General features: G+C 42.3%; 1 protein-coding gene across 3 annotated transcripts in view; it reads right to left on the reverse strand.

Moving 5' to 3' along the window:
* The window catches only part of MED23 (mediator complex subunit 23), a 261969-nt gene that overhangs the window by 93800 nt on the left and 146343 nt on the right, over positions 1 to 21826 (reverse strand). For all 3 annotated transcript variants that reach the window (XM_030196548.1, XM_030196549.1, XM_030196547.1), the window contains 3 exons: positions 20143 to 20285; positions 9875 to 10049; positions 5096 to 5259 (listed from right to left, as the gene is read on the reverse strand). In XM_030196548.1, coding sequence (XP_030052408.1) covers positions 5096 to 5259; positions 9875 to 10049; positions 20143 to 20285 — 482 coding nt within the window. The remainder of the gene's footprint in view (positions 1 to 5095; positions 5260 to 9874; positions 10050 to 20142; positions 20286 to 21826) is intronic.

Raw genomic sequence — 21826 nt, forward strand, 5'->3', positions numbered from 1 at the left:
GCCGGATTTCCCGTTTATGTGGTCTACAGGGTTGCTGAAATATTTAGGAGTATACCTCCATTTAGATATGGATATCATATATAGGAAAAATGTACGGGAAAAATTGGAAAATATCAGAACTCTGTGCGCTTGGAGCAGTGGTGTACTAACATGAGGCGGATAGCTGACTGGGAGGGACGGAGGTTATCTGAGTTGCCCTGTTGGGCCTCCTGCAAATACGGGGATTTGTGGAAACGCTGTGTGGAATGGTTGTCTGTGATATCTTGACCAACGTGTCTACTGTATGAGACCTGGACATGTGAAGGGGGGGGGGGGGGGTGCGCCAGTTGGGTAGGTCGGGGAAGGGGGAGTTGTCTCTTGTACTTTACTCCATAAATAATGCAAAATTACAAGTGGTCCGATTTGCAGGATTTTGTAGATATGTACAATTACAACCAATCTCGTGCCTTATTGTTATAAACAAATTGTTTTTGTTTTTGTTCTGTACAGAAAAACTGTGTGCTGTATGCCTGTTCTTTGTGACACTTTTTAATAAAAAGATTAAAAAAAAAATAGAATGTCTCTTAAAATGTCCCAAGGGGCTAATTTTAAAATAGAGCGCTGTGTCAAAAGATGGGTAAAGAAAAAAGGCAACAATGCCTTTTGAAACCTTGATATTCACTCCTAGTACTTAAAGGCCATCAATGGGTCAGGTTTTCAGATTATCCCTATTGAATATGCATAAATTAGTATTATGACTAATTGTAAAAAATGCACAAAATTTTCTAATACCAATATTTAACACTTTATCCAATACTTAAAATCTCACATAAGTATTAACCATACCATCCTACCCTGGATTATATTCCCCAATAAAAGTTTCCACAGTCAATAATTAAAGCAGTTACTCTCATACACACTGTCCATATCAAACAGGAAGTCCTTCTACAAGAGTGTTAATTACCAATGAAGTTTTTCTTTTTGTCAATCCAAATTCAATACAGATGAAAATATTTCTTCGTAGTGATCCTTTACTTAGGGGCACCTAAAAAAGTTTTTGAGATGAAAAAGGTTGAAAATCACTGCTTTAGAGTATTCCAAATGGCCTTGAGCTCGAGGAGATTAATATGGAGATCTCTTTCCTGAGCAGACCAGGTCCCCTAGGTGTGAAGTCCATCTATATCAGCTCCCCATCCCAAGTTGGATGCATCCGTTGTTAGCACCTTATGAGGAGGTAAAACGGTAGTCCCATTCAAACTGGACTGAACTGTCAACCAGAGAAGGGCATGAGTCAACTCTGGAGAAATCTGGATGACATTTGCTAGGTTCTCAGCCACTTGAGACGATTGAGAAGCTAGGTTCCACACGGCTTCTCTCAAGTGGAGATGAGCCATGGGCGTGAAATGCACTGTTGAGGCCATGTGGCCCATCAATCTCAACATTTGACAAGCTGTGACCTATTTGCTGCTTTGGACTAACAAGCTGAGCACTGATATGGTCTCTGCCCTCATTTATGGAAGAAAAACCAGAGACTGCAATGTATCTAGCAGGGCTCCTATGTATTCCAAATGCTGTCCAGGGAGAAAGTGAGACTTGGGGTAGTTTATGACAAACCCTAGTAACTCCAACACCCAAATAATTAGGTGCACTGGCTCTGACACCCCCTCCTGTGATGTGCTCTTGACCAGCCAATTGTCCAGATAGGGAAACAAGTACACTCCCAGCTGCTATTACCACTAGACATTTGGTGAATACCCTGGGAGCCTGCGCGAGGCCAAATGGCAATACGTGATACTAGTAATGATGTTTCCCTATTCGATAACTGAGATATTTCCTGTGACTGGGGAGTATTGAAATGTGGGTATAGGTATCCTTTAAGCATAGTCAATCATTTTCCTGAATCAAGATGGGGAGAAGGGTGCCCAAGAAAATCATCCTGAACTTTTTTCTTTTATCAGGAAGTTGTTTGGGGCCCATTTTCATGGGTACAAAGAAGTACCTGGAAAAGAATCCCTTCACTTTGTCCTCTGGTGGCATGGATTCGACCACATTGGCCTGGAGAAGGGCAGAGATTTCCACTACACAGTACCTGCTTGTGCTGAGAGCTGAATGACAACACTCTCGGTGGGGAATTTGGTGGTCTTAGATGCCAATGCAGGACGTAACCAAGAAAGACTATTTGAAGAACCCACTGGTCAGAGGTTATAATGGGTCACCTGTGATGGAAAAAAATTAAGCCTCCCCCTACTGGTAGACCATCCGGGATGGGTACTTTGAATGTGGCTGTGCTCTTCTGGAGCTAGTCAAAAGCTTGCCTCGTTTTGACTGAGACGCCAGCTGGCATTTCTGATGACAGGGTTGGCAAGGCTGAGATCGCTGGTCCTGGAGCTGCTGGCCAAAGCGGGAAGGCGGCAGGAACCTACACCTTTGACAGTAATAAGTTCATCATCGAGGCCCACTCAAAAACCTCCTTGAGGAAGAGGATGCAGCTGGAAGGTGCCGAGACAGTTTGGATGATATTCGGGTGTTTCTTTATGATGTTGGCAACCTCCTCTACCAAATCTTCAAACAAGTTGTCTCCCCGGCAAGGAATGTCCACCAACCTCTCCAGAACCACTGGTTCTAGGTCAGAGACATGAAGCCATGAGAGTCTGCGCATCCCCACACCCATAGCAAAGAGTCTGGATACTATATCAAAAAAGTCATAAGCACAGTTGGCCTGATAGATATTTTCTACACTCCAGCTGCTTGCTGGCCAACTGGCAAAGCTCTGTAGCCTGCTCCTATGGGAGAGTATCCACAAGACTTAGCGTACTGCAGACCAAAGATTGCAAATAAAGGCTCATGTAGAGCTGGTAGGGCTTGATACAGGCATTGAGGTCTGTTTTCCTCCCAAACGAGTCTAGTGTCCTGGCCTCGCTACCTGGGGACACCAAGGCATGAGTCCTGTAACCCCTAGCTCTTTTGAGAGCGGACCCAATTACCAGAGAATGGTGTAGCAATTGAGCTCTCTCAAATCCAACAGCCTTTTGGGTACGGTACTGCATATCCACCTTCTTAGGTGAAACCTGCATTGAGAAGGGAGATTCACAATTCTTCATCAGTACATCCTTAAAGATATGGCGCAATGGTACAGTGACCCCTTCCTTAGGAAGAGACTAGAAGTCCAGGACAGTTAACATCTCCGTCCTAGGCTCTTCCTTTGTTTCCAGCTTAAATGGGATGGCAGAAGCCATCTCCCTGATAAAATCAGTGAAAGGGAGATCCTCAGGGGGAGATTTACATTTCCTTTGAGGTGGGGAAGGATCAGAAGGTATCCCATAAGACTTCTCCTCTGAGAAGTAATGTGGATCCTCCTCCGAAACTCATGAGTGGTCCCCATTCAGACTCTTTACCATACTCAGGTTGTACTGAATGAGTCTGTGCCTGCCTTGCCTCAGTGGATTCATGTCCTTGCCCTGAAGAGCACCGAGGTACAGCTCTACCCTCTGACTCTAGGAAAGCTTCCTCTCCTGACATCAAGATCGGCATTCTATGTGTCAAGGCTGATACTCTTCGAGGTGCTGGAAGGAGCCTCAAGAAAAACCTGGATTTGATATGCAGATGAAAAAAGCACCCTCAATGCCTAAGCAGATTGGAACTGTAGCATCTGCGCCTGCTCCTCCCTGAACATGGCTTGGAACCGCTCATCAAAGGAAAGCATGAGCAAAGGTGGGGAAGCTCAAAGAGAGGCAGCCTGAGAAGGTGTCTGTGTCAAAGTTGAACCAGTAGCAGGGACCTCTGGTTGCTAAGAGACCTGCGCACTGGCACCTCTTCCAAAGAGGGGGAGCACTTCTCCCAGTGCCAGAGCTTCTCAGGTACTGGCGATGCTGATGTCCTGGCACTGTGAGTCATGGTGGATCAATGCTTGTTTCTTGGGCTTTGGAGTCGACGACGATGATGTCAAACCCATATGGGCCTTCAATGTTGGGTCTAATGCTGACCAGTCCTGGGGCTTTCTCTCAGTGCTCAATGTCAAGAGAGGTGAAGACCTCCTCGATGTTGGTGCACTCCCAGTGGATGCTGAAGTCTTGGAAGGTTGATGCTTCTGGTGCCAAAATGCTTCTGTTGAGCCTGCTGCACCCTCTGTGTCCTCAGCTGCATTTGCAAACAGAGAGAATAAGAGGCTCATGGTCAGGTTCAAGGCACCCAATGCACCAGTTTGGCAGGTCAGTCAAAGAAATTACCAGATTACATTGGGCACACCTATGAAACACTGGGGGTCTTCTCGATCATCGAGAAAAGTATTGTGGCCAAATTAAACTCCTCAATTTTGAACCAGAAAAAGGGAACCAGAAGATCGGGACTGCAGCCTAAAAAGGGCCTAGAAATATGCGAAAAATAAAGGAAACTTTAAGGGCCGAAAAAACTAAAAGAAATTAAAGGGAAATCGAAGAAAAAGGTAGAAAAAGAAAAAAATAATCCAAATGGACTGGAAAACCAGCACGGGAAGACACTATTAGAAAGCACTGTGAGGAGAACACTATAACGCATCCTCTGCTCTGTGGAAAAACGAAGACTGAGGGACTTGCACTCTTGTGTTGGGCAGGAAGGCACCAGCGCATGCGCAGTGGGACGCTGCTAGAAAGTTCTTGATCTCGCTAGTCAGCGTCTGCATCAAGCTCCGTCAGATGACATCATCCAGTTGTAAGAATATGACAGCCTGCTTGTTCTTGAAGAATTTACTTTTAGTGTATGCAACCTGCTAGGTGCCAGGGAGTTTGGAACTGATCCACTACACACAGTATAAAATTCAGTCATAAAAATGGAAAAGTGAAGGGAGAAGTAAAAAAAAAAAAAAAAATTACTGCAAATTCCACAGAGTCATGCAAGATAATTTGGGGAAAAAATAAAGCTAATACTTTAATTGCATATATACTGAATTCAAATATATGCAAGTCTTTGGTCATTGCAGATACACAACAGTCAAGAAGTTCTAAGCTATACCCCTCCCCCTAAAACTATATTAGCAGCACCCTGGAGTCTTGCCCAGTGCAAATGGCACAACAAAGGGAGTAGTATTTTGTAAATGGATGTTTCGGCATTAGCTTGTATATATTTTTTACTTTATCAGTACCTGTTACATGTGTTGCTCTAGCTAAGGTCAAAATCAGTGCCCTGTTGAGCTCTTCTGATTCAGCTGATAGAACAGTTTTAGGGTCACTAAGGAAACGTGTAAATTGCAGTTGAACCTCAGTACTGCCCAGGGCAGTTATCAGCCTTAAAGCGGTGCTCTCCACACTGCAATGAGAAAAGAAACAAGCATGTAGTCTTGCTAGGAAATGCCCATGTAGAATCACTACATCTTGAATGAATTTAGCAATACTGAAGATTTTATTTGTCACCAACCACCAATTTCAAGCTTGGGGGCCTGGTTTGGTTACATTACCGTGCAGTAACTGATTAGCACAGGTTTATCGCAAGAGCCCTTACCAGCTACAAAATCGGTGTCAGTAAGTGCTAATGCGGTAATTCTTTAAAATGGCCACATGCTAATGGCACTTCATACACAAACTGTAGCACAGGTTTAAAGAAAAAGTTCCAACCACACAGTGTGCACAATATTATATATATTCTTATAGTGTTAACATGATCAATATTCCCCAGATTTTTTTCTGTTTTAAGGGTTTTAGATTGTTACATTAGGAGGAAAAAAGACCTCAGAAGCCTACCGTGCTCAGTGCTGCAGCACAGTTTTTAGCACTAAATAGGTACACAGCTCAATCACGGGTAAAAAAAATATCAAAACTAGAACTTCTTTTATCAAGCACAAATAGCCAGCACTTAACTTCTTGCAGAAATCCAGACGGGGACCCGTTTTGCCATTGGCTTTTTGCAAGGGAACTACCTGCTTTTATCATGTGCTTGTACCCTATCTGCCATTATCTAAGCAGCCTGAAATATTGATCGTGCTAACACTATAAGAGTATATATAATATTGTGCACAGTGTGTGGTTGGCACATGCTAATTGCAACATCAGTGTATGACCATTATTTCAAAAAAACCTGGAAAAATGGCCATATTACTGCTGTGGTGAAAATGGTCTCAGGGCGCAGGAAAAACCCAAGCAAGGGTGCACCAAGGCCACTTTTACCGCAGCTTAGTAAAAGGACCGTTTGGAGACAAAAGATAGATCCAAACCTCCACTCAAAAACTTATTCTTGCTTTGCCTTGAAAAAATATCAGAACAATATGGCAGTCATAAATTCAATGGGATCTTTCTACATGCCATTTACCTTCGCAATTTTTCTGACTTGCAAAACACCTCTTGATACGAACCATGAATATTTAACCAGTGTACTTTTTATTTGGTGTGGGGGTGGGATAGTTGTTTCCTCTTGTCCCTCTTGGCTTTTAGGTCCAAGGGAAACAAGCACAGATCTGTTATTATAAGCCTTTATTGTAAACTACCCATGGATTTTTCCTTATCTTATATCCCCTCCTATTTCACTTGTCAAATCAAATCAGGTCTTATATACTGCTAATATCTCCTTTCTAGGGTTCAGTGCAGTTTACATCAGTTAGCTTACATGAAGATATATAGCTTGAGATTATGTGGCTACTTGGGTGACTATGAAGCAGGTTGTCATGGGAAAGACGGTAGGGCCATGGGAATAAGCATGGTCAGAACAGAGAAGGTATATTATGTATTGGTCTTTGGGAAAAGGAAGGTTTTTAGTCACTTCCTAAAGCTGAGGTAGTTATTATTATTGGACCTTACAGCAATGGGAAGGGAGTGCCACAGCAAAGTTCCTGCAACATGGAATAGCAAGTTAAAGGTCTTCTGAAATCTGATGTTCTTTCCAGTTCGAGATAACAAGAACAGTTGGTCCTTCAGTTTTTTGGATCAAGACTGGCATAGTGGAAATATATCTGCCAATAAGCATGAAGTGAAGCTGTGTAGAATTTGAAAAATTATGTAGGCTGCTTTGAACTTGATTCGTTCGGATATGGGGAGCCAGTGTAGTTTAGTCAGATACAAGGAAACACTGCTGTATCTGTTTAATTTGAAAATCAATCTTGCCGCAGTGTTCTGAATTAGCCACAGTTTCTTCATATAATGAATCTTAATGCCAAGGAATAAGATATTACTGTAGTCTAGGTGTGGAAGGATCAGCATTGGGACCAGAAATGCAAAGGACTTCTAGTCTAAGAACGATCGAACAAGTCATATTTATATAATTTTGAATAGTGTTTTCTTCCAAAGATGGGAGATATGGGAGGAAAGCATTAACAAGGAGTCTAGAATCACCCCTAGCACCTTAGCATCCAATTCAACTCCCAATGTTTTGTCATTCCCGACTGTTACAGAGGATGGGAAAACAACTGTGTGTTCAGCTTTAGTTTGTTTCTTAGGGCCCAATTCTGGATTGTGTTTATCCCAGCATTTATCAACTGAGTAAAATCAGGCTGAGAGGAGAAGTAGGATGTCGTCAGCATACGACAGGAGTAGCTCGCCCAGCCCCAAGTAGATTGAGCTCAGAGAGGACATAAAGAAATTAAACAGTATTGGGGAGAGCAGAGAATCTTAAGGAACTCCGCATTCTGGGAACCATTATCGGAAGAGTTGATGATTCTGACTAACAGAATAACTTCTAATAGGAAAGTATTGGCTGAACTAGCTTAGCACAGGACCAGTGATGCCTATTTGATCCAGCCATTTTAGGAGCAGTACGTGATCAACTGCATCATAAGCCTCCGAGCTATCGATTTGGTGTAGTACCACCTTTGCAGAAGTGTTGTTTAATGTATCTAGTAAGGGTGAGAAGTAAGGTTTTCATGCTGTGTGAAGATCTGAAACTGAACTGAGATTTGGTGTAATATTGAGAATCTCTCTAAGTATTGGGAAAACTGCTTGCTAATGAAAGGTTCCAGCATTTTCCTGAAGAGAGTATGCTGGCTACTGGGCAGTAGTTTGCAGTAAAGGAAATGTCTAGGCCTGAGCCCTTCAGCAGCGGGGTTAGAACAATTTTACCCATGTCCAGAGGAAAAGAGCCTGATTCAAGTAGCCTGTTGAGATTGGCTGTCAGCCACTGAATAACATCAGTTGGGATTGATCAGAAGAGAGGGTAGGGACAGTAATCCAGAAGCGTGAACATTTCAGCAGCAGCGATTTCATTTCATCCACTCCCAAAGGTTGGAATGTGGACCAGCTTTGGTCTGTCTTGGCGTCCTTGGTGGTATTGTCAGTATGGTGGTACAGTGTTCTTTCCAGAGGTGGAACGACTTTGGATAATTCGGAGCAGATATGGATAATCTTGTTGGCAAAGTAGTCAGATAGGTCTTGAGCAGACGGTGTTCCAGAATGACAGCTGTTGGTAGATGTGGTGGATGTTAAACTTCTGACTAAGGTGAACAGCTTTTTTTTGTTGTTGTCTAATATCCTGACCTACTTAATCACTATAATGGTTTTGTTTTGCTTTTGTAATCTTTGATTATATAGAGATGGAAGACCGACTTTCAAGTGCCTTTGTCAGCAGACGAGCAGCAATTCTTCTCCATTGTTTTTCATGATGACAGCATTCTTGTTTTAGCTTGTATAGTTCTTCAGAATACCAAGGGGCATTTCTAATCGCTTTAACCTTTTATTAGGTGATAGGTGCACGTTTGTTTAGGACCATAGTCATGTTAAGTGTCCCAGAAAGTAACCCTCAAGGTTAGATCGCTGATGTCCAGAAAGGATTTAAATTTGCTGATGTTGGTATCAGTGTCGTTCTCTAGATGGAGGTTTAGGTCTCCCAGGATAACTGATCTAGTGAATTGAGGCAGTGTTGCTGTGATGGTCTCCAATATGTGTTTGGACTTGGACCAGGAGCCCAGTGGGCAGTAAAGTAGAAGGCGGCCAATCAGGCCTGATTTGCATGAATCGTCGTAGAGTTTGCATAACATGTATTCCAATTCGGTGGACAGATGTTTTTTGTACCCCGCGCTTTCCCACTCATGGCAGGCTCAATGCGGCTTAGGTACTTATTTGTACCTGGGGCAATGGAGGGTTAAGTGACTTGCCCAGAGTCACAAGGAGCTGCCTGTGCCTGCAGTGGGAATCGAACCCAGTTCCCCAGGACCAAAGTCCACCACTCTAACCACTAGGCCACTCCTCCACATCCATATGAGCTAAGGTGATTCTGAAGAACCTTTTGTAGATGAGGGCAAGCCCGCCCCCTTTCTTACCATGTCTCGGAGAGTGCACAATATCATAGCCAGGGGGAAATAGGTGAGGGACAAATGGGCTTTCAACTTCCACGAGCCATGTCTCAGATATGAATAAGCAGAGATCTAATGACTCTAATAGGTCACTAAGTAGTAAGGTTTTGTTTCCCACAGACCTGGCATTAAAGTATATAGCAGGTACAGGAGTCAGGGAGTTCTTGTGGAGTGGTGTAGCATTATGTGTGGGCAGATCTAGTAGGAATAGTTTCATAGCAACATTTCTAAGCAGGGGGTATATAACCTGTAATCACGGACCCAGCCACAGTAATTGCCATTGTGCAATACCTGGAGCTGTAAGCACTTCTGTAGTACCTCCAGTCCACGCCAACCCAATGACAATCTGACCAGAGAACTGAACACAGGTCTTTCACATGGCAGTATGCTGCACTGCTGCCAATCTACCAGGCAGCCATGATTTGCCCTTTTTTTTCCCTCACAAAATTCAAGTCAGGACTAGTAAGAATCCACTGCTAATAGTTTCTATATTCAATACCAGAGCTTTAGCAGCCAGTACTCCATTTCTAACATTTTTTTTATTATTTATTTAATTTCGTATAAACTGCCTGGAAACCTAAAAGCTATCAAAGCAAAGTACAATCAGGTAAAGTAGGTAATGGGAGTGAATGGATAGCTTCAAATACTCACCACAGATGAAGTTGGTTTTGATTGGTCTGTGGAACACCAGCCAGAGAGTGGAGATGGCTCAGCAGTTGCACCCTGTAATGAGGCTGAATATGGTGCATACGGTAGCTGAACATTTCCAGCAATGTGTGTAGGATTCCCCAAGCATGGGATTTGAAAACTGTGGGCAAGAGCTGACCTGAAGGAAAGAAAACACTATTATTCCACAAAAGAGACTGAAAACTTCCAGAGGAGTACTCATGTTAGTATGGAGTGGTAAAAATTACCAAGAGGATGGTGCTACCATAGACTAACCAATTTACTGAGGCATGAGTGTTTGAGGATCAAGTCCTTACAGTGGTGGAAATAAGTATTTGATCCCTTGCTGATTTTATAAGTTTGCCCACTGACAAAGACATGAGCAGCCCATAATTGAAGGGTAGGTTATTGGTAACAGTGAGAGATAGCACATCACAAATTAAATCCGGAAAATCACATTGTGGAAAGTATATGAATTTATTTGCATTCTGCAGAGGGAAATAAGTATTTGATCCCCCACCAACCAGTAAGAGATCTGGCCCCTACAGACCAGGTAGATGCTCCAAATCAACTCGTTACCTGCATGACAGACAGCTGTCGGCAATGGTCACCTGTATGAAAGACACCTGTCCACAGACTCAGTGAATCAGTCAGACTCTAACCTCTACAAAATGGCCAAGAGCAAGGAGCTGTCTAAGGATGTCAGGGACAAGATCATACACCTGCACAAGGCTGGAATGGGCTACAAAACCATCAGTAAGACGCTGGGCGAGAAGGAGACAACTGTTGGTGCCATAGTAAGAAAATGGAAGAAGTACAAAATGACTGTCAATCGACAAAGATCTGGGGCTCCACGCAAAATCTCACCTCGTGGGGTATCCTTGATCATGAGGAAGGTTAGAAATCAGCCTACAACTACAAGGGGGGAACTTGTCAATGATCTCAAGGCAGCTGGGACCACTGTCACCACGAAAACCATTGGTAACACATTACGACATAACGGATTACAATCCTGCAGTGCCCGCAAGGTCCCCCTGCTCCGGAAGGCACATGACGGCCCATCTGAAGTTTGCCAGTGAACACCTGGATGATGCCGAGAGTGATTGGGAGAAGGTGCTGTGGTCAGATGAGACAAAAATTGAGCTCTTTGGCATGAACTCAACTCGCCGTGTTTGGAGGAAGAGAAATGCTGCCTATGACCCAAAGAACACCGTCCCCACTGTCAAGCATGGAGGTGGAAATGTTATGTTTTGGGGGTGTTTCTCTGCTAAAGGCACAGGACTACTTCACCGCATCAATGGGAGAATGGATGGGGCCATGTACCGTACAATTCTGAGTGACAACCTCCTTCCCTCCGCCAGGGCCTTAAAAATGGGTCGTGGCTGGGTCTTCCAGCACGACAATGACCCAAAACATACAGCCAAGGCAACAAAGGAGTGGCTCAGGAAGAAGCACATTAGGGTCATGGAGTGGCCTAGCCAGTCACCAGACCTTAATCCCATTGAAAACTTATGGAGGGAGCTGAAGCTGCGAGTTGCCAAGCGACAGCCCAGAACTCTTAATGATTTAGAGATGATCTGCAAAGAGGAGTGGACCAAAATTCCTCCTGACATGTGTGCAAACCTCATCATCAACTACAGAAGACGTCTGACCGCTGTGCTTGCCAACAAGGGTTTTGCCACCAAGTATTAGGTCTTGTTTGCCAGAGGGATTAAATACTTATTTCCCTCTGCAGAATGCAAATAAATTCATATACTTTCCACAATGTGATTTTCCGGATTTAATTTGTGATGTGCTATCTCTCACTGTTACTAATAACCTACCCTTCAATTATGGGCTGCTCATGTCTTTGTCAGTGGGCAAACTTACAAAATCAGCAAGGGATCAAATACTTATTTCCACCACTGTAAATGTTTATGGCTCAATACAAATGGCAGTGGAACACCTTTTTGGTTGGAGGGGACAAACAAACCACTCTCTGGAGGCCATATTGCAATAAATCAGTCAGTCTATAATGTATCACCAGTATCTCTGATTTTGCTACTCAGATGAATTATTCTATCTAAATGACCATACATCTCAGCTAATAGGCAAAGGACATCAGATTTAGAGGTGAATAATGTGGACCAATGAATTTCAAAAGGAATTATAGTGCATGAAGCTGCAAAGTGATGATATTATCCAAAGAATGTCATTTTTGTAGCCCTACCACCAATGTTTCCTCTAAGGAGTGGCCTGGTGTATGCAAATGTTTTTTCTGTGTCAGCAACAAGTTTTAAAAACCAACAATTTTTGAGCACTAGTATTAGCAATGTATTACTGTATATAGCACAAAAAACATTTTTGTGAGCAACCATGTAAAGTCTGTGAGTGATGCTCCTAAAATGATTGAGCAATCGATCATGCGCTACCCTTACAGGGAACATTGCTTATCACATGACCTCCATCCCTGTGTCTCTGCTGGTTTCTCCTCACTGAACGCTGTGATTGGCTCAGTGCTGCCCTTCCCCCACACCTCTTCAACCACGTGACCTCTGTAAGACAGCTGAAACCCGGAACTGTTTTTCCTGTCACTATATTTAGCTCTCTTTCTGCTCCCATTCACTGCTGTTTCACCTGCTACACTGGACGAATATTTAATTGGTACTACCTTCTCTCAGTGGCCTCTCTGCTGGTTTATCCTCTCTGAACGCTGAGCTTGGCTCAGTGCTGCCCTACCCCTGCACATCTCCAACTACATGACCTCTGTAAGATGGCTGAAACCTGGAACTGATTTTTCTGTCACTATAGTTAGCTCTCTATTCCCGTTCTCTACGGCATGCACCGCTATACTCTTCCTGCTTTTTCAATTTAATTTCACTTAGATTTTCGGTTGTTATCATGTCCTCTGTGCAAGCTTTCATTGTGGTGACTTTTTTTTTACTACTATCATGGTGCTATCATGCGAGTTCCTCCTCAATTTTTTCCCCTCTTTCTTTGAGTTTTCCCAAGCAGGTGTTGTGAGAATTGACCCCCTTTCTTTTTGTCCCTATCGTTTTCTTCCATTGGTCTTTCCTTTATTGTCTCAAGCGACTGCAAACTTTTCTCCCTTCCTGGGGGAAAATTCTGTTGATATCTCCCCTGGGCTCTTGAACTGCAGATGGCTCTGTAATAAAGTGTACCTCATTACACAATATGTTTCTCATGGAAACTTGGATAAGACCAGGTGAAGAGGCTCTCCTCTACGTCTGTCTTCCACCCAACTTCGATGCTTTTTCATCTCCTGTTTCTCCAAATCTGGAGGTGGGGGTAGCAATTGTCTACTTCTGTGCTCTACAGGTTTCAGAGATTCCCTCCCCTTTTTCTACCTGGAACTTCTACTGATTAGGGTTGGGGCTGTACATCCTCCACACAAACTTTTTTTTTTTTATTACTGTCCACACTCACTTTCTAGGGAGAAATAGGAGTCCCGCTTTCAGGCTCTCAGAAGCAACAATTCATTTTCCTAATTTACTTACTCTAGGAGATTTCAATGTTTATGTCGACAACTCCCATGATAATAGATCTCAAATCTTTCTGGACCTCTTATCTCACCTATCCCTCCATTAATGGGTAATCTTTCCCGACTCACAGTGTGGGTCTCACTTTAGATCTTTTGCTAAAGATTCTCTTCCCTCTCCTGGTTCTCTCCGGTCACTCTCTCTTTCTTGGAACAATCACTTTCTTCTTCTTTTCAGTCTTTCTAGTCCCTGTGTCCTTCAGTCATCTTGTACCTGTTCACTAGTACAGAGTGCTTTCTCATCTTGAACCTTATTCTCTCTATATATGTTTGTTCAAGATCCCTCCCACCTTTACTTCCAGTTCCCTCGATGATCCAATTCTTGAGCGCGGTCTTGACAAGACTGCCCCTAAAATTTTCTTTCAAACTAAATCCTCTCGCGGTCAACCCTGGTTCTCCTCAGATTTACACCTACTTAAGTGTCAATACAGTAGTGCAGAGAGGTTCTGGAAAATGTCTGGATTGAATATGGACCTTCAGAAATGTAGAGCTCTCCACTGTGAATATAACCATCTTCTCAAAAAGGCAAAAAGGACTTATATGTCACATAAGCTCTTGAAATCCCCTGACCCCTCTAAAGATCTCTATTTGATTTACCGTCAGTTGTCCACCCCATCAAAGAATGTTCATTAACTTGGTTCAGGTCCTCCTGCAGAATCCCTATTTTTTAAAAATAAAATTGATTATCTATGCAGACCATTCTTACCCCCCACCTGGCCAAGCCTACAACTCCTTGTTGGCCACCACTGTGGCCAATGCTCCTGTCTTCTCCCAAATTGGCACTGCTAGATAGTCCTCTTTCCAATTGCAAATTGCTTCACTCACTAAAGGACCTTATGGACTCAATGAAGTCTACCTACTGACTAAATGACCCAATCATGTCCTCATGGTTTTAAATATCTCACCTCTGTTTGTTACTCACTCTCTTATTGCTCATTAATCTCAGCCTATCATCTAGTAGTTTCCAGAATTATGGAAATCAGATATGAACCGTCCTATGTTGAAAAAAGCCAATCTAGATCAATCAATAACCAGTCACTATCATCTTGTCTCAAATCTTTCCTATATGTCTAAAGTTCTGGAAAAAGCTGTATTTCGGCAGTTTTCTGATTTCTCAGAGAAAGTTTTTGCTTTGCACTCCCATCAATCCAGATTCCAAACTAATTATAGTACCAAAAGAGTTTAGTGGCCCTTTTAAGTGAACTTCATTCACATTTTAATCAGCACAATCTTGTTTGGCAATTTCCTTACATCTATCCGCTGCCTTTGACCTCATTAACCATTCCTCTTTGATCTCTCACTTATCTTCCCTGGGTATTTCTGGAAGTGTCCTTTCTTCGTTCTCTTTTCTTTCTCACCAGTCATTTCAGGTGGTCACTCCCACCTCTCAGAAGAGGGAACATCATTTTGGTGTCCCTAAGGGGTCAATCTTATCCCTCCTCCTTCTGTTTAATCTATTCCCGAATCTGCTGGCAGCCCTCGTCCAATCTTTTGGGATCTCATTTTACTTCTATGTAGACAACATTCTCATTTTATTTCTGTTCACTCCATCCTCCTCATCGATTTCTACTCTTCAGTCTTGTTTGGATTCAGTTGCACAATGGCTTCTTGATCATCAACTCATGCTCAATACAGATAAAGATGTCACCTGTTGATTTTCTGGCTCTACATCCCCTTCTTCCTCTCACGTCACCCTTTTTGGAACACCAATCTCTCCAGTTTCCCAATTCCGCAATCTGGGAGTAACTTGACTCCTCTCTTTCGTTTTTACCCCATATTTCACACTTATCTAAGCTCTGTTTCTTTACCTTCTATCAGTTAAGAGCTATTTGTCACCTTTTCAACCATGATATTTTCCATACACTTCTTTTCTTTTTCACATCATGTCTGGATTACTGAAATTTAATTTATGCAGGCCTACCGTGATTTACTTTGTTACGCCTGCCACTCGAATCATATGACAACTTTATTAAAGCAAAATCATTGGTTACCTGTCGAATATCGAATCTCTTACAAAATTGCGTTACTGACATTTAAGGCCCTTAAGATAGGTATTCCTGCTTATATTTCCCATCTTTCCATACCTTTCCACCAGCTAGGGTTCTCCATTCATTAAACGACCAGCGTTTGGTTTTGACAGGTCCCAAACTTGCACACCTTGAATCAACCAGACACTGCGTGTTCTTTTTTTTCTTCCCTCCCACACATGGTACAATCTTCCCATCTCGCTCTGTAGTGAGTTATCAATTAAGACTTTTGAAGCAAATCTTAAGGCCTTGCTGTTTAGATGGGCTTTTGGGGAGACAGACTGACTGGGACCACCAGTCAGAGTACAGAGACCCTTTTATATTCTTTACTTTCTTTTATTTTTCTTTTATATCTCTCCTTATTTTTTGTTTTGCATCCATATTTTATTTTTCTCATCTATCTGTCTTATTTTCCTTTGTGTGTGTGTGTCTCTCTCTCCCTTTGTAATACTGAATTGGAGTTCTTTTCTCTTAGATCTATTTTGCTTTTTTTGTATGTGTCTCTCTCTTTCCTATCATTGAATGTATTTCTTTTCTCTTTCAAATTGATTTTTAGTCTGTACACCGCTCTGCTCTACCTCAGTAGATAGAGCAGTCTAGCAAATTTTAATAAACTATTTTCTATTATCAACTAAAAATGCACAGTGCCTCTGTTATAACCTCTGCCAAGTATAAATCTTCCCCAACTGCTTTCAGTCCGTTCCTCCAAAATCTCTGGCAGCTGCTGTTAATTCTCTCCTTTTCATACAAGACTATTTTTGCTCTCATTCTTTCTTCTTGGGCATTTTATTTATCCAGACCTGAAATATCAACACTTTATAATTGTTTCAGCTTACAATAACTTGTTACTTACAGAACACTACACAGATCTGTAAAGTAGGAGCTCTCTATGCAGAGCAATGGGACTGTAGCCTGAAACCGAGTTCACTGATAAGAACACTGGGCTGCAGGATCAATTTATTTATAGATAGATATAGATATATAGATATATAGATATATATATATAGAGAGAGAGATATACACATACATACACACACACAAACACATAAAAGTAAAACTATAAACTCCATACATTTATGTAGTTTTACATTTTTACATTTATATCTATTTATTTTACATTTATTAGCATGGTTACAGGAGATGCCATATTTAGGAAGGTATATTTGGTGCTGGAATATATGTTTGTAAGCGAATCTGGAATAAAAGTCACCCAAGAGCCTATACACTATAACTTGTGCTAATTTTCTTGTGTGTGTAGGATAGAAAATTTTTTTAAAGTGCATGCAAAAATGCCCCTTAACAGGCAACACACTAAAATTTTGCACTAATCTACAAAAAAACTAATCCCCATAGCACACACAATAGTAGAATGCACACAAACTCTAAAAGTTTAATGTGCACAAATTGGATCGCAAAACTCCTTGTGCTCACCACTCTCAAGTGAAAGGATCAGCTGGCACAAGAGTTTTCATCCCTCTAGTCACCCTATTAAGACTGTCTCTACCCTCTCCTCCTAATGCAGACCCTGACTTCCACTAGCCTATGCAAGCTCCTACTGACCCAACAACAAAGACTTACCCCCAACACCAAGAATCTTCTTTATTGCCCCTGAATATATGTAAACCGCTTTGAATGTAGTTGCAAAAACCTCAGAAAGGCAGTATATCAAGTCCCATTCCCCTTTCCTATCCCCTTGAGAATTCTTACTGTTCTGGAAGGTTCTGATCTTCAAGAGTAGGGACCAATGAATGATGCTAATGGTATTTCATCACTAGTATAATTCAGTGGGCTCCAGTGATGTCAGCAGGATGACTCCCATGGCCTTTCTGCTGGTGAATGGCTAGAGGAAAGGCTGCTTCTGATCATGGAGCGTTGGGGGGGGGGGGGGGGTTGAGTGGGAAGGAGTACGCTGGTGGGGAGGGGGAGAAATGAAATCTCTTTGGCACTAATAAATCTTTCACTTTAAGCCACTTAAGCCTGAGACAGATGTTAAATTTAAGGCTTCAGCAGGGCTCATGTTGTGTAACACACCTGTTAAAGCCCAATATATATGCAACATATGGATATGCATTCATTTTAACCATTATGTGACTTGGTTTGGTGTGCAATCTAGGCTAATATAAGAACACAGTTCTACTGTCTCTCTTACAGCATAAAGTCTTAGCTGTATGTTACTTCTATTTGTTGTTCCTTGTGCTGAGTGATTGGTTACTTTCCTGTTAAAACACTCTCATTCCTTTCCTTCAATATGTTATTTTATTATATTGTGAATTGTCCTGTAATGACTTCAGGATGGGCAGTATATTACATTTTAAATAAACAATAAACATCACCATATTGTAACACACCGAAGGTCCATCAAGCTCAGTATCCCGTTTCCAACAGTGGCCAATCCAGGTCACAAGTACCTATCAAGGTCTCAAAACAGTAAAACAGATTTTATGCTGTTTATCCCAGGTATAAGCAGTGGATTTTCCCAAGTCCACCTTAATAATGGGATTTCTTTTAGGAACTTGCCGGAAGTGCAAGCCTTCTTGTGCAGCACTGCAAAAGCTGTAGAAAAAGTCACACTAGTCAAGATTTTACTCAACGAATAGTTAAGCTTTGGAACTCATTACCAGAGGATATGGTAACACCAGTTAGCGTATCTGGATTTTAAAAAGGTTTGGACAAGTTCCTGAAGGAGAAGTCCACAGTCTGCTATTGAGATACAAGTGGGGAAAGATACTGCTGTCCCTGGAACTGGTAGCATGGCATCCTGCTACTATTTGGGATTCTGCCAGGTACTTGCGACCTGGATTGGCCACTGCTGAAATCAGGATACTGGGCTAGATGGACCATCGCTGTGCCCCTGTATAGCTATTCTTATGTTCTAATCTATATTAAAATAGACTGTTGAATTAAGAGAAAAGAAAATCCCAAAAGAATAAAAAAGCATATACAGTGGGGGAAATAAGTATTTGATCCCTTGCTGATTTTGTAAGTTTGCCCACTGACAAAGACATGAGCAGCCCATAATTGAAGGGTAGGTTATTGGTAACAGTGAGAGATAGCACATCACAAATTAAATCCGGAAAATCACATTGTGGAAAGTATATGAATTTATTTGCATTCTGCAGAGGGAAATAAGTATTTGATCCCCCACCAACCAGTAAGAGATCTGGCCCCTACAGACCAGGTAGATGCTCCAAATCAACTCGTTACCTGCATGACAGACAGCTGTCGGCAATGGTCACCTGTATGAAAGACACCTGTCCACAGACTCAGTGAATCAGTCAGACTCTAACCTCTACAAAATGGCCAAGAGCAAGGAGCTGTCTAAGGATGTCAGGGACAAGATCATACACCTGCACAAGGCTGGAATGGGCTACAAAACCATCAGTAAGACGCTGGGCGAGAAGGAGACAACTGTTGGTGCCATAGTAAGAAAATGGAAGAAGTACAAAATGACTGTCAATCGACAAAGATCTGGGGCTCCACGCAAAATCTCACCTCGTGGGGTATCCTTGATCATGAGGAAGGTTAGAAATCAGCCTACAACTACAAGGGGGGAACTTGTCAATGATCTCAAGGCAGCTGGGACCACTGTCACCACGAAAACCATTGGTAACACATTACGACATAACGGATTGCAATCCTGCAGTGCCCGCAAGGTCCCCCTGCTCCGGAAGGCACATGTGACGGCCCGTCTGAAGTTTGCCAGTGAACACCTGGATGATGCCGAGAGTGATTGGGAGAAGGTGCTGTGGTCAGATGAGACAAAAATTGAGCTCTTTGGCATGAACTCAACTCGCCGTGTTTGGAGGAAGAGAAATGCTGCCTATGACCCAAAGAACACCGTCCCCACTGTCAAGCATGGAGGTGGAAATGTTATGTTTTGGGGGTGTTTCTCTGCTAAAGGCACAGGACTACTTCACCGCATCAATGGGAGAATGGATGGGGCCATATACCGTACAATTCTGAGTGACAACCTCCTTCCCTCCGCCAGGGCCTTAAAAATGGGTCGTGGCTGGGTCTTCCAGCACGACAATGACCCAAAACATACAGCCAAGGCAACAAAGGAGTGGCTCAGGAAGAAGCACATTAGGGTCATGGAGTGGCCTAGCCAGTCACCAGACCTTAATCCCATTGAAAACTTATGGAGGGAGCTGAAGCTGCGAGTTGCCAAGCGACAGCCCAGAACTCTTAATGATTTAGAGATGATCTGCAAAGAGGAGTGGACCAAAATTCCTCCTGACATGTGTGCAAACCTCATCATCAACTACAGAAGACGTCTGACCGCTGTGCTTGCCAACAAGGGTTTTGCCACCAAGTATTAGGTCTTGTTTGCCAGAGGGATCAAATACTTATTTCCCTCTGCAGAATGCAAATAAATTCATATACTTTCCACAATGTGATTTTCCGGATTTAATTTGTGATGTGCTATCTCTCACTGTTACCAATAACCTACCCTTCAATTATGGGCTGCTCATGTCTTTGTCAGTGGGCAAACTTACAAAATCAGCAAGGGATCAAATACTTATTTCCCCCACTGTACATCCAGAGAATAAGTCATCCAAAGTAATTTGAATCCAACTTAATTTATCACTTTTTTATTTTTTGGCTTAAAATGTGAATACATAAGACCTTCCAGTAATTTTCCAGTAAAATTAAAATTGACCAAGATCATATGTCCAGAATTTCCTTACTGATAAAGCCTTTGATGCCCAAAGATTCTATTTCCATATAAACCAATAAGCGGCTGTACGTCTCCACAAGGGCTGGGGCCAGGGCTAGACTTGATTTGGCATGAGCCAGTTTTATCACCCGAGTGGCAATGCTGTGAATAAGGCTAGAAAAGCAAACAAGTTTCAGAACAATTAGAAAACAGATAAGAAACTGCCATCCAGTCTTACTTTTTGTTACACAAATGTATCAACATAGATCTCTAGTCATTTGTATGGCTGTATTATCAACCTTACTTTAATGTGCCATTTCAAACATCATAATCAATGTAAACTAATCACAACCAATGAAGACAGCAATCATTATCGTTTGCTATACATACTTTTAATAAACTTCTTACACACACAGTTTGGCTTTATATTAGAATCTAACTTATGTATTCATGTAATTTCAGAATTTATAAGTGCTCTTGCAACTAAAAAACAAGGTAAGAGTAACCCTAGTAGCGCTCTAGAAATGTTAAGTAGTAGTAGTAATATACAAGATATCAGAAATTAATCTAAACTGAAAACCAAATTACATTTTATTATCTGATGAGACTGGTGAATACAAACATTTTTTTTTGGGGGGGGGGGGGGGGGGGGGGAGGGGAGTTATCATTTTATATAGGACCCTGTGCTTAATTCATCTTAACAGTAGCCCACATTGATAACTTCCCCCCATAGGCCTCTAGTCAAACTGTATTTCAATAAATCCATAAGTGAACAGAACTGACACAACTTTTGCATGATAAAAAGTTAAACACATATGGACCAAAATTCAAAAGAACTTACTTGAGCAGCAGCATCTGCTAAAGACTATGGCCAGTCCGTGATTTTCAATGGCATTATACAAATTATGCTGTTGAAAATTATTACTGATCGGCACAAAGCTATATGGACAGCACCGAGGCAATCTTCAGAATTATCAAGTTAGCAACAATAATCAGCCTGCTAACTGGATAACTATCCGGATAAAGTTAGATAATGGTTTGAATATTGTCACAACAGGCAGGGCAATGACTGGCACTCGCTTCTGTTTGGCCTGTTAGGGATTGAGCTGACGTCTGAGGCAACAGACGTCAGATCTATTTAAACCTACCTTTCCCAACAGTCCATGCTTTAGCGTTGAACCCTGTCATCTGAAGCCTGTTACCCTCTCTCTGTCTGTGCTAGTAGCACACCGTGCTTTTGTGGGAATTTGTCTACACCTCTCATTGCTCGTAGTTCCTCTGTGTGTGGTTGTTCCCAGCGTGTGCTTGTTTGTTTCCTTAGCTAAGCTGCTTTTCCTGATTACCTTGCTTCCCTGCACCTGTGGGTGCTCTGTTGCTCTGTCTCTGTGTGCTGGTTGTTCCCAGAGTGTGCTTGTTTGTTTCCCTAGCTAAGCTGCTTTTGATTACCTTGCTCCCGTGCAGCTGGGTGTACTCTGTCTCTGCCTGCCTTTCCTTTCCCTTCCTGGCTGAGTTCTGGTAAGAACATTGTTTATCCCTTTGTTTGCTTTAAACCTTTGACTGCAGTGTAAGCCCTGCTTCTTCCTGACTTGTGTTTAGCAACCATCCCTTTTGCCTGCTTTTACGTTTTGTCTGCTGTGCTTGTCTCTTCGTTCTTGTGAACACTACCCTTATCTGTTTGGTGTATGTAAAGGCAGCCTTTCCTGTTTGCTTGCTTT

The sequence above is a fragment of the Microcaecilia unicolor genome, chromosome 3, assembly GCF_901765095.1.
Source record: "Microcaecilia unicolor chromosome 3, aMicUni1.1, whole genome shotgun sequence".
Taxonomy (NCBI): domain Eukaryota; kingdom Metazoa; phylum Chordata; class Amphibia; order Gymnophiona; family Siphonopidae; genus Microcaecilia; species Microcaecilia unicolor.